We start from the raw sequence: 16,222 nt of genomic DNA, 5'->3' as shown, positions 1-16,222 counted from the left end.
GGGGGTTCTCCGCACACAGAATCTGCCTTGGCACCAGCAAAGGGAAAAACTCGTAGCTTAGCCATTTCCATCACAAATCGACATAAATGAATGTTATATGTGGATTCTCCATCAAGGCTGTACTTTTTCTCTCAGAACTGTGGGTGGTCTGCTGAAGCGACTTCCCTGCCTGCGGGCCTGCTTATTGCCAATCTATAGAGCACAATTACGTCTCCGCCACGAGGAGCTAAGATCCATTAGTGTCAGTACCTGTAGCCGGAGAGGCACATGTAACCATAATTTGTTATAATCTTATATTATCTTCCCTTAGAAAATAAAGAAGGGCGCCATGGGGGAGCTGTGAAATTATACCCTGACAGTTCTATTATCCAGTGACTTTATGCTAGTGATTTAGAGGGGGGCAGGCTGACTGCCCTGAGAGTCAATCCAAGTTAGTATGGGTCTCGTTAGGCAGGAATAGATTTTTTTTTAAGTTTTGTAAAGATCTTTTTTTCTCTGCTAAAAAGGAAAGAAGAAAGTGATAACATAGCCATCTGTTGGCTGTTTTCCAATATATCTTGTCCTGTTGTGATGCTCCTATTCATGTCTGTTTAGTCTGTGGTGTCATTTTCTCCCCTTGGAAGCCCAATAATATCGTGTCTGGTAATCCTTCAATGTCCTCTCTTCCATGACTTCACCTTTTACTTCTACAAAAAATTTTAAAATTTATTTTTGAGAGCGAGCGAGAGAGCAAGAGCGCACAGTGGGGGAGAGGTAGAGAGAGGGACAGAGGATCCAAAGCAGGCTCCTCTCTGTGATCACAGAGCCCGATGGGGGGCTTGAACTCAGGAACCAGGAGATCATGACCTGAACCAAAATCAAGAGTTGGCCACTTGACCGCCTGAGCCACCCAGATGCCCCTTCTCCTTTTATTTTTTAATTATGCATTACATATCTTAAAAATTTTTTTGGTTGTTTCTTTTGTCCCATAATTTTCTTAACTCCCTTTTTTCTAATTTCTTTAGTAAATCCTTTTTTTAAAAATCCTGTTATCAATGTCTTGTCTTTTCTGTTTGCCTGAAGAGCATTGGTGCCCTCGGGATCATATCAATGCATAAACAGGTGTTAGGTTGCTGTTAGTTGTAAACCAGGATTGAGAAGGAAGAGGCAGTGCCAATGACTTACACGGCGCTCCCACATTTGACAGCCTCTCAAGTGTGATTTTGAAGAATCTGTTAAGTGCCACTTCCGTCATCACGAGGACTGTTTTGTGAGTCGCCTGGAATCTGGAACTGCGTCCACAAAGTCAGGGGGCCCAGGATCTCAGGGCTCGACATGTGTCCATACGTACATGTTATAAATGCATGTGGACACATCACGGGTGCTTTCTAGGGCCTGGGGAGGGACCCTGGTGGTTCCAGATCTGAAGAGTTCTTTTCATTTGCTTCATAGTAGATCTGCCTCTGGGTCATTGCTCAGGAACTAAACCTACCTGCCACAGATATTTTTACTCTCCAAGCACCTATCTCTTAGGGTTGCTCACTCTGCGGCATCTGTGCAACATGGGAGGCAGACATACAGTGACCATTGTGCCTGTTTGGGTCGGGCTCAGTTTGCACGTGGGGCTCTTCCAAGGAGAACAGATAAGTGGTCAGGAGAGAAGGGCCCACTCCCTTGGGGAGCCCCTGGGCAGGCCAAGGACTTCCAGGTGTATGTGACCCTGGGACCAGGGCCATGTACCCTGGGCACATGAGAGTGAAACAGCACTATACATACTACAACTTCAGAGTAAATACAAATACTACTCAAGCCAGACTCCAGCACAGGGTTGGGGAAACCCTGTTCTTATAAATAGTTTTATTGTTGCACAGCCATACCCATTCACTTGCACATTATCTGTCATCGGTTTTCCATTATAACAGCAGGGTTGAGTAGTTGAAACAGTGTGTGGCCCCCAAAAACCGAAAGTGTCTATTACCCGCTATTTAAGAACAAGGTTGCTGATGCCTGCTCTAGTAGAATAAAAACACAGTAGAAGAGTGATATTCCTTAATGAATTCTTCTAATTTATCTCAAGATTTGGGAGTGATACTGTTCACTTTAGACTTAAAATTTTCTCATATCAAAGTAAGACACTCACATACCAAATTTGCTCACAATGCAAGTTACGTCTTTCTTGTAATCTTAATTTTTATGGATTTTATAAGGCAACCACTTAATATAGGAGATGCTGTTTTTATTTAAATAGTTCATGTTCCAAAATGAATAGCATAGTTCAGGTGGAACTTTTCTATATGTGCCACAAAGACGGACACACTTTCTAGGTCATATTTTGTGAACTAGTGTTAACTTTGCCAAGCACACAGACAGTGGACAAGTGGAGAATTTCTCTGATTCCAAAGTCTAGGCTTTATCCGCAGCCCAGCTAGAGGAATATATAGCTCTGTATCATTTCCTATGATTGCTGTGACAAATGATCAGAAGCATGGTGCCTTAAAATGACATAACTTAATTATCTTACAGTTCTAGAGATGAGAAGTCTGAAACACGTCTCACTGGGCAGAAATCGTGGTGTCCCTTTTGGGGGCTCCAGAGAGAGTCCATTTCCTAGCCCTTCTCGCTTCTAGAGACTGCTGGCCTACACAGCTTGGCTGGCACCTCTTCGGAGCCAGCTACGGCATTGCATTTCTCACATGACATCATTCTGACACTATCCTGTGGTCTACTCTCCTTGACCCACACTTCAGGCTCTTATCTACTTTGAAGGACCCATGCAATCACACAGGTAATGCCCGGTCCTCTCCCGTCTCAGCATCCTTAATTTCCTCATACTTACAACGTCTCTTATGCTGTGATAGTTAACATGTTCCCAGTTTCCAGAGATTAGGACATGCTCACCTTTTTAGAGCAAGGGGAGGTGAGAGGTACATAGTCATTACGCAAAACATAACATTGCCAACATTTTCATTACTTTTTAAAAAAAATTGTCAGTGGTGGTGTTTTGCACTGACTTTAGAAGGAAAATGTGAGAAACATTTTAAATTAAAAAATTTTTTTTAATGTTTACTTATTTTTGAGACAGAGAGCTGAGACAGAGTGTGAATGTGCAAGGGGCAGAGAGAGAGGGAGACACAGAATCCGAAGCAGGCTCCAGGCTCTGAGCTGTCAGCACAGAGCCCAACGCGGGGCTCGAGCCCACAAACCGTGAGATCATGACCTGAGCCGAAGTCGGATGCCCAGCCGACTGAGCCACCCAGGGGCCCCGTGAGAAACATTTTAATACAGCAGATAGAAATAAAGACTCTGATATCAAGCCACAGGAATTCTGGAGACTGATTCCTTCTCACTGTGTCGCTTTTTGTAACCTTTCCTAGGCTTGTATTTCTAGTTTCTAAAATGAGAACAATACCAGTAAGTATCTCCTAAGTTTCTCGAGAAGATGAAATTACTTGAGACATACCAAACTCAGCTCAGTTGTCTGGGACCTAAGAAGCCCCCAGTGAATGCTAGCTGTTTGGACATTTTAGAATGCCATGTTTAAATGAATCTGCTTTAGCTCCCAGGAGTGGTGATTCAGGAGAATTAGAGAAACATATTCTGCACGTAACGCTGGAAAGAATGCATCTCCGTGATAGTGAGCTTTCCTTTTCTGTTCCTGGTACCACGACATTCACATGGAAGGGACACTTCAGATTGGAAGTAAAAGGGATTGACTTCATACTATGCAAAAATCATAACAGGTTGTGTGTAACTCAGACTTTTCTGCTCTCAAAATATGTATCAAAATGGAGTCAGGATGATCTCATTTGTATAATCCCTAGTCTTGGTGTTAAAATTAGTGAGGAACTTGATATTAATTTATAGGACTATCAAACAGTTTCTCCTAACATCACAATGCAAAGGGCATTATTCACACTGTTGGAAATCTGTGCCTTGTGCTATTTAATCAGGTCAGGTGGTTGCCTCACTAACAAATAAAAAGCCCAGGAGACCCTGAATCAACATCTTCACTTGTTGTCTGCAGTTGGGGAAAGCAATTGCTGTGGTTTTCTGCTTTAGGGGATGAGAAAAGCAATAATAACTTTTACTATGCAGAGTTAGTAGAATACATGACAAATACTTCTAAGTGCTTGATGAGTTAAAAGAAAGAAATATGTGAACTACTATTCATACTTACCTGATCCATAATCAATATGAGGAAAATGAGAGTATTAGAGAAGGTGTAGGACTCATCATACAATCTGGCTCCTTTTCTAGGTTCAAGAGTTACTTTGAGAACTTGGGCTAATTGCATGACTTGTGTAGGCTTCCAGTTCCTTAAGCATGTTATTCATCAGCTAAGACATGGGAAACTAATAGAACATGCTAAAAATTCTCCTTTGAAAACATTTGAGTGTGAGATAGACATAAACTAGTTGGAATCAGTTTAGAATGTTTTTAAATATTGTATCAAGTCAATAATTCCTTTCATTCTATATAACATCGGATGTTCTTTGCAAATTTCGGATGGCATGGTCCGTAGCCCCGTTATTGCATTAACTCTGAATGGTACTTTGTAACCATTTTTAGTAGCTAAGAGAGAATTTCTTTAAGTTTGACTTCTATAGTCAATGAATTCGCTAGCCTATTTTCTCTCTTGAAGTACCCAAAGTAACATTTGAAAATGCAATTAAAATATGTAAACATGTACTGTATAGAATATTAATTTTTTTCTTTGTTGTTCTTACCTATTCCATTATTAAAAATAACAGAAAAGTAACTTTAAAAAGAGTATGACATGTTCTATAAAGAACCTGAATAATAGCTTCCTTTCAGGGACAGTTTGACTTCAAGAGAATTTCTTGGGAAACAAACCAATTCAGTAAAGCAAGCATCTTTTTTTGTTGAACGTTTTCTTAGAACTATTGAATAAAAAGTAAAAATATAAAGAAGGTTTTAAACATGAAAAAGCTCAAAATAAAGGGTAAATTTTATATGTCATAAAGGACAAAGAGACTAGAAGCCGAGGAGAAATCAGCGGTGAATGCTGCCTTGGCCCAGGAGTTATGCTACATGAATAGTGGTTCTAGAAATCAGAGGTGGGGGTGTTACTGCACTGCCCACCCAGGGCAAGGAGAAGCCTCCAGCCTATTGTGGGCAGAGGGCTGAGACAGAGATGCCAGCACGAAGGTGGCTTCATCTATTCAAAGGATGAAGGGAATGAGAAAAACACTTTCCATTGGAAACAGCAAGAGAGTTTCTTGACTAAACCTCAGGGATTGATGCTGGAATAAAACAGGAAGCCCTGTGAAATTTTTATCTAAACCTGTGTTGCACAGGAGAGAAATATGAATTTACTCAGACGCTCTGGAAAGACCAGCTGACGCATTAGCGTGAAAACCACCCTGTAACATGTGAAACCGCTAAGATCTTAGCCAAAGCTTGGGTGGATTCGCCGTGTAGGTTTTCCACAAGTTCACGTGTATGGACCATCAAAGGGAAGACAAAACAGACTCCCAGGTGGTTGTCTGTGTCACATATGCACACAAATTAAAAGCCAGTTGCATCAATAAATAGCCATAAGGTAGCCAGAGATGAGAATAAGTGAAAAGCAATAAAACAAAACAAAGAATCGAGATACAAAATCAAGGGAGAGGAGATCAATATGAAAGAATAAAGTAAATAAGTAAAAGACTGTATAAATACCGTGTTAAAAGATACTATAAAAGTAATCAAATAAAAGAATGAATAGATACAATGTTAAAAGACAAGGAAAATATAAGAAATACAGATATTTGTAAAATAAATAGAATTTTAAAACATGATATACAACTAATTAGAATAAAGAATTAATGAACTGGAAGAGAAACTCAAAGGAACCATTCAGCATACAGTACTAACAGATAAAAAGAAGGAATCATAAGAAAGATTAAAGAACATGGGGTGCCTGGGTGGCCCATCAGCTGAGTGTCCAGGCTCTTGGTTTCAGTGCAGGTCATGGGATTGAGCCCCCGACTGGGGTTTGCACTTAGCTTGGAGCCTGCTTGGGATATTTCTTCTCTCTCTCTCTCCCCATCTGCCACTCCCCTGCTCGTTCTTTCTCTCTCTTAAAAAAAAAAAGATTAAGAGACAAGGAGGAAGATTGAAAATGACAAATATTTATAGATGGTTTGCAAGATAGAAAAAGGAAGCAGGCAAGACACAATGGCAAAGTTGATGGTAGAAGAGTTACAGAATGGAAAGGCTTCAGTCCTCAGATTTAATGAACAACATACCCATCTACTGCCTGCCTTCAAATGTAAAACAAAGCTGCCCCTTGAAGCCTGCATGGTTGAGATGGGCTGGGTTATGGCCATCAACAACCACAAATCTCACTGGCTGCACTTGGCAGACATTTACTAATGTCTGACTCGTGTTACGTGTCTAGCTGAAGTTGGGAAGAACAAATATAAAAGCAAAAATTAATAAAGTAGAAATGTAAAAAATAAGAGTATTTAATATATCCAATTGCTAGAAATGATAAAAACACAACATAATCAGACTTTTTAAAAATTTCTCTATTTTTATGAGAATAATTTTGAAAGTCTTCTTAAATAAATAATTTTCTAATTGATCTTAGGATAATGAAAAATACAATGCCAAATTAAGGCCTTTAGAAATTTGGAATAGTCCAAGAAAAGCATCCAAATAGTCTCTGGGCTCTAAGGAAGGCAAACTCAAATTGCAAAGAGCACATTGTATTATGGAATATGTGAAGAGATGAAACCCTAGTCAATTTATTGGATGAAACCAGAAGACCTCTGGTAATAAACCTTAAGACAACATCAATAAAATCATATCCTAATAGTTCTTTTTTTGATAAGGAATGAAACACGTTTAAAGCGCTTCTCCATACGATCATGAATAGTCATAGAATAATCTAACATAATCAAAGGAGGGATGACCTCAGGAGTGTAAGACTGAGTCAGTATCAATGTAATGATCACAATAGAATGTCCAATTATAAAACCCATACAGTCATCTGAGAATAAGACAAAATGACATTTGGTAAAATTGAACACACATTCAAGATGAAAGTAGTAACAGCCACAATAATACCTACAATAACAACAATAGCAGCATAATCCTTAGTATTCTGGGATTAGAAACACTTGTAGACCATTATATTCACCAATGCATTCGATTGTTAATTAAGCTAATTAATAACTATTTATGAACTGTCTAGTCTGTTCTTGCTATTTGCTTAATAAAAGGCACACAGTTAATATTTCTAGTGAGTAACAAAACACTAGCTTAAAAAAGGGAAATACCTAGCCCTTGTGTGACCAGGCCCCTTCTGTTACCCCTGTGACAAACACTGCTAAACTCTTACAGGACTCTTTCGTGCCGAACCTGGATATGATCTCAGAATTACTTCTGGACGTGGTTCTCATGGCAACCAGCATTTGCTCCCATTTGGCTGGACTTGGCACACCAGAGGCGACCTCCTCAGGGGCCCTCCCTAGAACGAGTCCCCTCTGAAAACCTAGGAAGGCTGTATTACCAGTCGTTTATGTGGCTTTTGAATTTCAATGCAATACACCATATTGGGAAAGTGAGGGATAGGAGATACGAAATGGGAGCTGCTTATCCTTGTAATTTGAGAATGTTCAACCATTTTGGAATGTTGTCTTGAGGGGGGAATTGTAAGAGGAGGTGAAGATGATGAGATGTTAGCATCATAGTCTGTGGTGGGTTTATTTGCTCTGTGAAGAAGGATCACTGTGCATCTGTGAATGTGCAAGGGGAGAGCAGTGGGAAATTGGATTTGGGTGGAAATGTCTACAGTAGTAATGGAGCAGAATGGAGGAGGTCAGATGGAGTACCAAACTGAAAATGTTCTGCAGTTTTGGAGCAACAAATGAAATTTATAATCAGATGTTTACAGTTAAGAACAAATAGAGTAATAAAAACAAAATGTTTATCACTTTATAAACATGACATACAGAAAAGACTCTCATTTTTTTTACTATCTATATCTATCAATCAATCATCTATCTAGATCATCTACCTATTTATCTATCTACTCTCTACTATCTATCTAGTCTAATCTAATCTTTCTATCTTGCTACAACTACAATGACATATGGAGCAAGACTTTGGAGACTTAGAATAAATCTCCATTTTTGTCGATACACTTTTATATCCTATTTTATATACTATAGTTTATGTTTTAAATACCTGTTTAGGACTTCAGATGGGCCTATCCATTTTTAGAGAAGTGTCTGTCAGTTCTATTCTTAATTCCAGAGTAGTGTTTAGAAAACTGTAGAAGTTATTAAGAATTTGTGGATTAAAAAAAGGATGGGGCACCTGGGTGGCTGAGTTAGTTGAGCTTCCAACTTCAGCTCAGCTCACTGCTCAGCTTCAGCTCATGGTTCATACGTTTGAGCCCCATGTCAGGGTCTGTGTGGACAGCTCAGAACCTGGAGCCTGCTTTAGATTCTGTGTCTCCCCCTCTGCCCCTCCCCTGCTAACACTCCCTTTTCTGTCTCAAAAATAAATAAAAAGTTCAGAAATTTTAAAAAGGGTTAACTGTGTATAATCAGGAATTAAAACCATGGCTTATTACTGTATTTCCTTAAGTGTGGGATGCTTATCACAGGATGTATATTAGATAATTTTATGTGGTTTGTAGACATTGCATTCAATAATATTTTCTCACACAGTGAAAAATGTATTTCATTTCCTCTTTCAGTTACTTTTTGGTCTCTCTGCTTATGATATGATGAAAGGTCTCTTCAGGGCATTTCATGTCTTTAACATCCAATCATTACTTGCTAAGGAATCTTTTAAACAAAAAGAGAACACTTCTTAGAGCCCAAGATTTCAAGGGGTTGCTATATGTGAGAAGAATTTAATAAAAATGTTTTGTGCTGTGTTTGTATTTTATCCTATGAAAAATATACCAAAAAAAGAAAATTTCTCCTCTATGTCTACCACTAGGGTAAATGGGGGTGAGGGGTTGAATTGTTGCTAGTTGCCATGCTATAAATGTGCAAATATTATTTTCAGGAAAGATAAGCTTTCTGAATGTTTATTCAAATATGTTACTGTTCCATGTACATGAATTTCTGATGGGGACGAGCCTGTCCCTGTCATGTGAGGGAGTCCTTCCCACTCCCCATGACTCCAGGACTCCAGACTGTGTCTAGCTCATCATTCTCTGCTTCGATTTCATATTTTTATTCTTCTGTTTCTTATTGTTCTTTTTTCTCATCTTTTGTCCCTTCCCTTTCCCTTTTCCTCTAAACTGATCACAAGATAGAGTTTCAATGACTGTTTTTATTATTGTATATAGTCTTTTACAGTAAGTACTCTGCTTCTGAAAATTTGATGACTATTAACATTTTTAGCGTCTATATTATATAAAGTAGCCTTGATTATTTTCCTCACGTTAAGTTGTAGTAGAAAGAAAAGTTCCTCTTCTCGTAAAAGCAAAAAAATGGATTGTATTATATATATTTGTTCAAAAAAGGTGATAATTTATTTTCCCCCTTTGCTTAATTTTCTGTGCCATTTCAGTTACAGAGGTAATGTTTCTTAAAGATAGAGCTCTATGGTGCTCCAAAATGCATAAAATTCTAATTGTAGAGGAATTTTAAAAGCAAAAGATATGATGTCATTAAAATCTCTCAGGAAACATGCAGATAAGCTTCCATTAAAAAGTTTTTTGAGGGGGGCGCCTGGGTGGCTTAGTCGGTTAAGCGTCCGACTTTCGTTTAGGTCATGATCTTGCGGTTTGTGGGTTCGAGCCCCGCATCGGGCTCTGTGCTGACTGCCAGCTCAGAGCCTGGAGCCTGTTTCAGTCTGTGACTCCCTCTCTCTCTGACCCTCCCTTGCTCACACTGTTTTTCTCTCTGTCTCCTAGAAATAAATAAAACATTAAAAAAAAAAAAAAGGATTAAAAAAAAAGTTTTTTGAGGAATTTTTCTTCCGGATTAAGGAACTAACATTTCTTTCTGGTGTTTAGGTGACTTTAAATCAGTCATAAAGTTACCTTGTAGAATGTTTATGATCTGATTAATCACACTGGTGAGGTTGTATGTGCTCATTGTTTTAGTTTCTTTAAGAGTTTTGTCATTTACTCTCACATTGAAGCAATGATCTTGAGGCAGAGGAATTGTTATTTTGTGTGACAGTACACAAGGGCATTTTGCTTTTTTGAAGGGCATGTTTCATATTTTCTCTCTAAAAGCTACTAAATGATCACATTTGTTCTAAAATCTCACAAGAGTGTCGGAAAGCTTTCCCACAAGGACGCTTTCTCCCACAGCACCATTCCTCAGTGTTTGTGGTAAAGCCTTTTATTTGTTTCAGTAAAATTATATCTTCCTACATTATCTGTTTTTCACTCTCTGAATCGGGAACCATGGAGAGCCCTGAAAATAAATTCTATACAGGGCCTTCTACCCTGGTGTCTGGCAGAGTGATCCAATTGAAAGCTCGTATTATTCCTTCTTCTAAAGCAGACTCTACATCAAGCTATTGTTATGAAATTAGATAAAGATTGACAATGTCATCTTTGGGGCATGCTACTGTTCATGCCAAGGTTTGCAGATCTTTTCTTTCACTCATTGTACATCAGAATTGTAACATTACACATAGCTAAACTTTGTTTACTCTTATTAGTCTGTGTGTGTGTGTGTGTGTTTTGCAGTAATATTAAAGGTTAGAAGCTAAATTCTGTTAAACACAGTTAAATGCTCCATTAGCAGAGCTAGGAAACCGTTCAAGAAGATGGTTTTCACACTTGCTCTGGGTAGTGCACACTAATGTGGTACTGGGGCCAACATTATGACCCAAAGTTCCTGGAGCCTTGCAGTTCGCCCCTGCACTTCACGGAAAGGAGGTGGTGTCCACTGTTACTGTCAGTGTAGGAGCAGCACTGGTCAGGTGCTGTCAAAGATTATATGACTCTTCACAGTCATATCCATGCCACTTTTATGTCGGGTTACACTTTTCACATATGGAATAAATGTTGTTGAGTGTTTGAGTATTAGCTTTGGGGAGGAAATTTAGGAAGTAAATTGAGGGGCAGCTGCGTGGCTCAGTCGGTTGACTGACCTACTCCTCAGGCCATGATCTTGCATCCATGGGTTCAAAACCTGTGTTGGGCTCTCTGCTGGCAGCTCAGAGCCTGGGGCCTGCTTCGGATTCTGTGTGTCTCTCTCTCTCTGCCCCTCCCCCACTCACACTCAATCTCTCAAAAAATAAAACANACATGAAAATATTTTTAAAAAAGAAGTGAATGTACATACCAAAGGAATTAAACATAGAAGCTGCTCTATATTCCTAGTAGGGACTAATTATAACCAAGAAAGAAGTACAACATCTAGAATTTTAAAAATTAAAAAAAAATAGAGCTAACATTCTCCTGAGTAATGCAGACGAATCAGTAACAAATGTTTGAAGGACTTGCTGATTTCAAACTATCCTCTAATGAGGTTGGAGCTCAGTATTGTTATTGTGTCAGACATAAGCCATAAGTGATTAATAAGTTACTTGACATGGTTGGTACCTGTACTAAGTATCTTTAAAAGGCTCCTCCTATTTCTTGGAGGTGTGTCCTGAGCCACGATAAAAGCAATAAGTTACAATAGAGATAGAAGTGGATTGGTTACAAGATGAAAAACAAATGGATTATCAAAGGACTGAAATTAACAAAACCAAGATTGTATCAGAAAGTTCAATGATCTAATTTCTAAAACCTCAAACTACCATTTCTTTTATGAACCCTTAACAATTTACAGTCCAGACCTTTTTTGGTGAGAGACCGAGAGAGAGAGAGAGAGAGAGAGAGAGAGAGAGTCTTAAGCAGGCTCTCTGCCCCACTCAGGCCCCATCTCTTCACTGTGAGGTCATGACCTGAGCCAAAAGCAAGGGTGGGAGGCTTAACCGACTGAGCCACTCAGGAGCCCCAGAAACATTTCCTTTAAACACATGGATAAGATGAGGACAGTGGCCACCATGATTACTATTCACAGCTGTATGGAAAACCACAATGAAGACAATAAAATAAGAAAGAGGTAAATACTGGAAAAGATAAAACTGTCATCATTATTTTTTGCAAGTTCTCTACATATAAGGAATATAAGAAAAGTCAAATTGCAATACCAAATGAGAAGAAAAGATGAACAAATTTGCACAATATATTAGGGAAGAAAATCAGAAAACTGGATTGTTTCTCACACCTAAGAAATGGAGTCATGGAGAAGTGATATTCAAATATGTCAGTATTCCCCTAAAATGATGTATTTATTGTAATTCCAAGTAAGATCTTAATAGTTCTTTGTTGTGATATCAACAAACAGATTTTAAAATTAACTTCATAGATAAAATGGCTAAGAAAGATCTAATGGAGTCATTTGATGTTCCAGGTAGCCACACTTATTATACAGCTTTTAGTAATTAATATAGTGTGATATTGATTCAAGAATAAACAAAAAGACTGATAGACCAGAAAGACACAAAGAAATGAGCTTATATGTGGAACCACAATATTTGAAAGTCCTGCCAGACAAATTAGTGAGAAATGAGAACATTCTCAATAAGTGGTGCAGTAAAAATTGGCTATCCATGGGGAAAAATGAGTATGGATTCCTATCTCACATCACATATGAAAATCAATTCCAAATAGATGAAGGGCTTAAATCCAAGAGGCAGAAATTTAAAACTTTGAAAATATGCAAGGAGAATATCTTTATGGCACTGGGGATGAAAAGAGTTTCTGAAGTAAAATTTAAAAAATACCAACTATAAAAATGGGTAAAATTGACCTTAAAATCAAGAAAACATTTTCATCAGTCTAACATCATGAGCATGATTAATAAAAATGTCCCAGATTTGGAGGAATACATGTTAACATAGATAACCATGCATTAATATCCAGAATATATACGGAACTCTTAAAGTGAGAAAGAAAAACATAACCTGATAGAAAGATGGGAAAAATCTTGGTATAAATAGGCATTCTATGTTAGAAAAAAATGCCCAATCAATATATAGCAGATGCCCCACTAAATAGTTAATCAAGGTAATGAAAATCGTAGTGAAATACCTTTTCACGCCCATCAGATTGGCACAGATTTTTAAAAGTATACATATTTTAAAGCTAGCCTTAGAAAACTCATGATCATTTGATTCTAAATCTCTTAACGTGGCCTCTTACAAAACTATGAGACTGACAAAGAGGACACATCCAAAAACACATAACTTACACATTCAGAATTAGTAGACGACAAAAATGGCATGAATTTCAATTTACTTTAAGTTTGAACATAATCAGCCAAGTTCCAGCAGACCCGTCAGTGAAGCGCCACTTCCAGGCTGGGGTGTGGGTGCGGAGAGAAGGGCAGGGATTTGTAAATCTGTGTGGACAAAAGAGGGACTACAGCAAAAAAGGAATCTCTCTAAAAGGACACAGTTCAACAGCAAGTGCTAAATCTAAATCACGGAATGTAGCTCTGGCACCCGGGAGTCTACTACGCCAGTCACAGGGTTGAGAGTAGCCAGAGGTAACAGTTCTGGGGGACAGAAGGAGACAAGGAGGGAGGGGACAGTGCCCCTTCATATCTGACTAAAGCTAAAGCAGAATGAAGTGAAAATACAAATGCTGAAGAGATGATAGAGAAATAAAATGTGCCAATGCCTCCTCTTTCCCATGGCCACCAACACTGCAATCAAAGATGTTGTCCTGCAGGGGGTGACAGAAGAGAATGCTACTCGACTAGAGTCCACTCCATGAAATACCTGTAATGATAGAGAGAGAGAGAGAGAGAGAGAGAGAGAGAGAGANCAAAGATGTTGTCCTGCAGGGGGTGACAGAAGAGAATGCTACTCGACTAGAGTCCACTCCATGAAATACCTGTAATGATAGAGAGAGAGAGAGAGAGCGAGAGCGAGCGCGCTTACTTCAAATAAAGCAAGAAGACAGAAATGCAAATCAAAACATTTCAGAGAAAAAGTCTCCTGGGGGAAAAAAAATGGAAACAGAAGGAATCTACAATACAGTCTACAATACAACACTTGAATCTGAATTAAACACTCAAATACTCCAACAAGTACTTCGAGATACTGAAAGCCCAGCTATCATCAGAAATTAAGAAAAAAGAAGGAGGAGAAGGAAGAGGAGTGAGGGGGAGGACAGGGAGGGCATGGGGGAGGGGAAGGAAGGAGGAGGGAGGGGAAGGAGGAAGAAGGGTAGCAGTGATGAGATTTGACTAGACTCAAAAAAACACTGAAAAATAAATTCAATGTGCCAAGGGCACTACCTATTAAAGTTGAAGATATGCATGTGGATGTGTATCACAGAGAACTTCTATATGCCTATTATGAGAGTATGAACTATATGTACATCTTAGACAGCAGTTGGCATTATCTATAAAAATTAAAAGTGTCATGCTCTGCACTCAGCATTTGAAGCCTTAGCATTGGCATGTTCTAGAGTGGGGATCTGCAAACCACAGCCCACTGGCCGTTCTAACCCCCTGCCTGCTTGTAAATAAAGGTTTATTGGAACACAACTGTGTCCCTTTTTTTATATGCTGTCTTTGGCCGCTTTTGTGGAAAAGGGAAGAGTTGAGACATTGCAAAATGTGGCACACAATGCTGAACATATTTATTACCGTCTCATCTTTTGTCATAAAAATTTGCTGATGCCTAGTCTAGAGAGACTTATGTCCATATGAAGAAACATGTGTGAGAATGTTCGTAGTAAAATGCTGAAAACACCACAAATATTCATCGCCAAGAGAATGGACGACTGCATTGGAAGAGTGGCCAAGGGGCTACTACAGAGCTGAGAAAGGAACTCGCTGCAGATGTGTGCAGCCACATGGGTCTCCAGTAAACCACGGAGCGAAAACAAGGAAGTATGAACATTATGTCTCCACTTGTGCCAAGGTTAAAACATACGAAGCTAAACTATGTAAAGTCTACAGAATTTTATGCATTAAATAAAATGTTAAAGTTGCTCCCATGTTTATCCTTAGAGACAGGGAACGACAGGCAGCTGTCACACGGAGTCCCAGGAGTGCCGGTCATGTTTTCTTTAAGTGGATGGTGTATCCAAAGTTGTTTGGCTTAAATTGTCACTTCCATTATCATATTTTTAAAATTTACAAAACCACTTCAAATCCCAAAATCAAAGGATCACAATCTTTTTAGCAAGAAGGAAATTTAACTAATACATTATTTCCACCAATTATTTTTTCACTCTAAATATTTAGCACACATCTCAAATACACTGACATGGAAATCTTTTAATGCTCAGTTGACTAGTGTACTTGCTACATGTTTCTGAAAGAATTAGTTGGATGTTGGTCTACACACACACACACACACACACACACACACACACAGTTATATTCCATATACTTACAGGATAATTGTAAAGAACACACTAAATATCACATGAACGGTGTTAAATGCCCTTAGTGGGACCCTGCTCTATTCCTGACTGGCTGAGTGATCCCTGAACACTTCCACCATCTCAACGTTGTTACATGTGAAATGAAAATAAAAATACTCTCTGCCTTTTTAGTGTATTTAAATGTTTATAAAATTTGGAAAATGCTTTGCAGTTCTCAGTGTAAATAATATGGTCGGTGTCACTTCCACAGTCCAGCATGTGATGTCTGTCTGTCTGTCTTTTGCTTCAGGTTGTACGGAGCTCCAGGCAACATCGACCTCTGGCCAGCCCTCATGGTGGAAGACCTGATCCCTGGCACGAGAGTGGGACCAACACTTATGTGCCTGTTTATTACCCAGTTTCAGCGGCTGAGAGACGGAGACAGGTGAAGAATTATGTTATACTTATCAAAGATAACAAAATTGGGTTTTGCCCCCAAATCTAAGTGTACAGTAACATTGTAAGTATGAATCTGTACTTCCTATGATTTAAAATATAGTGAATAACAAATGGCATCTGGTCACAGAATTTTTCTGACCACTGATAATACCGGATGGCACTCATTTTTATAGGTTCTTGTAAATCTTTGTAAGGAGAATAAATTGACTAGGAAGGGCACAGAAGTGAGTGGTTAAAAGAATGCACTAGACTCTATCATGTGTTTAAATCTCGGCACCCCTACTCACGGCATATTACCCAAAACGCATTCCCTCATCTGTACAGTCTGTTTAACAGTAGGGTTCATGGACTGTGGCACCTGTAAATGATGTTGGTGGTGCAGGAAGTGACAGCAGGCTTGAGGCTCCATCCCTT

General features: G+C 38.9%; 1 protein-coding gene across 1 annotated transcript in view; it reads left to right on the top strand.

Annotated features, from left to right (window-relative positions):
• The window catches only part of PXDNL (peroxidasin like), a 430,252-nt gene that overhangs the window by 370,329 nt on the left and 43,701 nt on the right, over positions 1–16,222 (top strand). Inside the window, exon 19 of the mRNA XM_077757094.1 lies at positions 15,660–15,794. Within this exon, the coding sequence (XP_077613220.1) occupies positions 15,660–15,794 (135 nt within the window). The remainder of the gene's footprint in view (positions 1–15,659; positions 15,795–16,222) is intronic.

The sequence above is a fragment of the Crocuta crocuta genome, unplaced genomic scaffold, assembly GCF_008692635.1.
Source record: "Crocuta crocuta isolate KB4526 unplaced genomic scaffold, BGI_CrCroc_1.0 scaffold465, whole genome shotgun sequence".
NCBI classification, from domain to species: Eukaryota; Metazoa; Chordata; class Mammalia; order Carnivora; family Hyaenidae; genus Crocuta; species Crocuta crocuta.
Note: the sequence above shows the minus strand (reverse complement) of the source record. Positions and strands in the feature narration are given on the sequence as shown.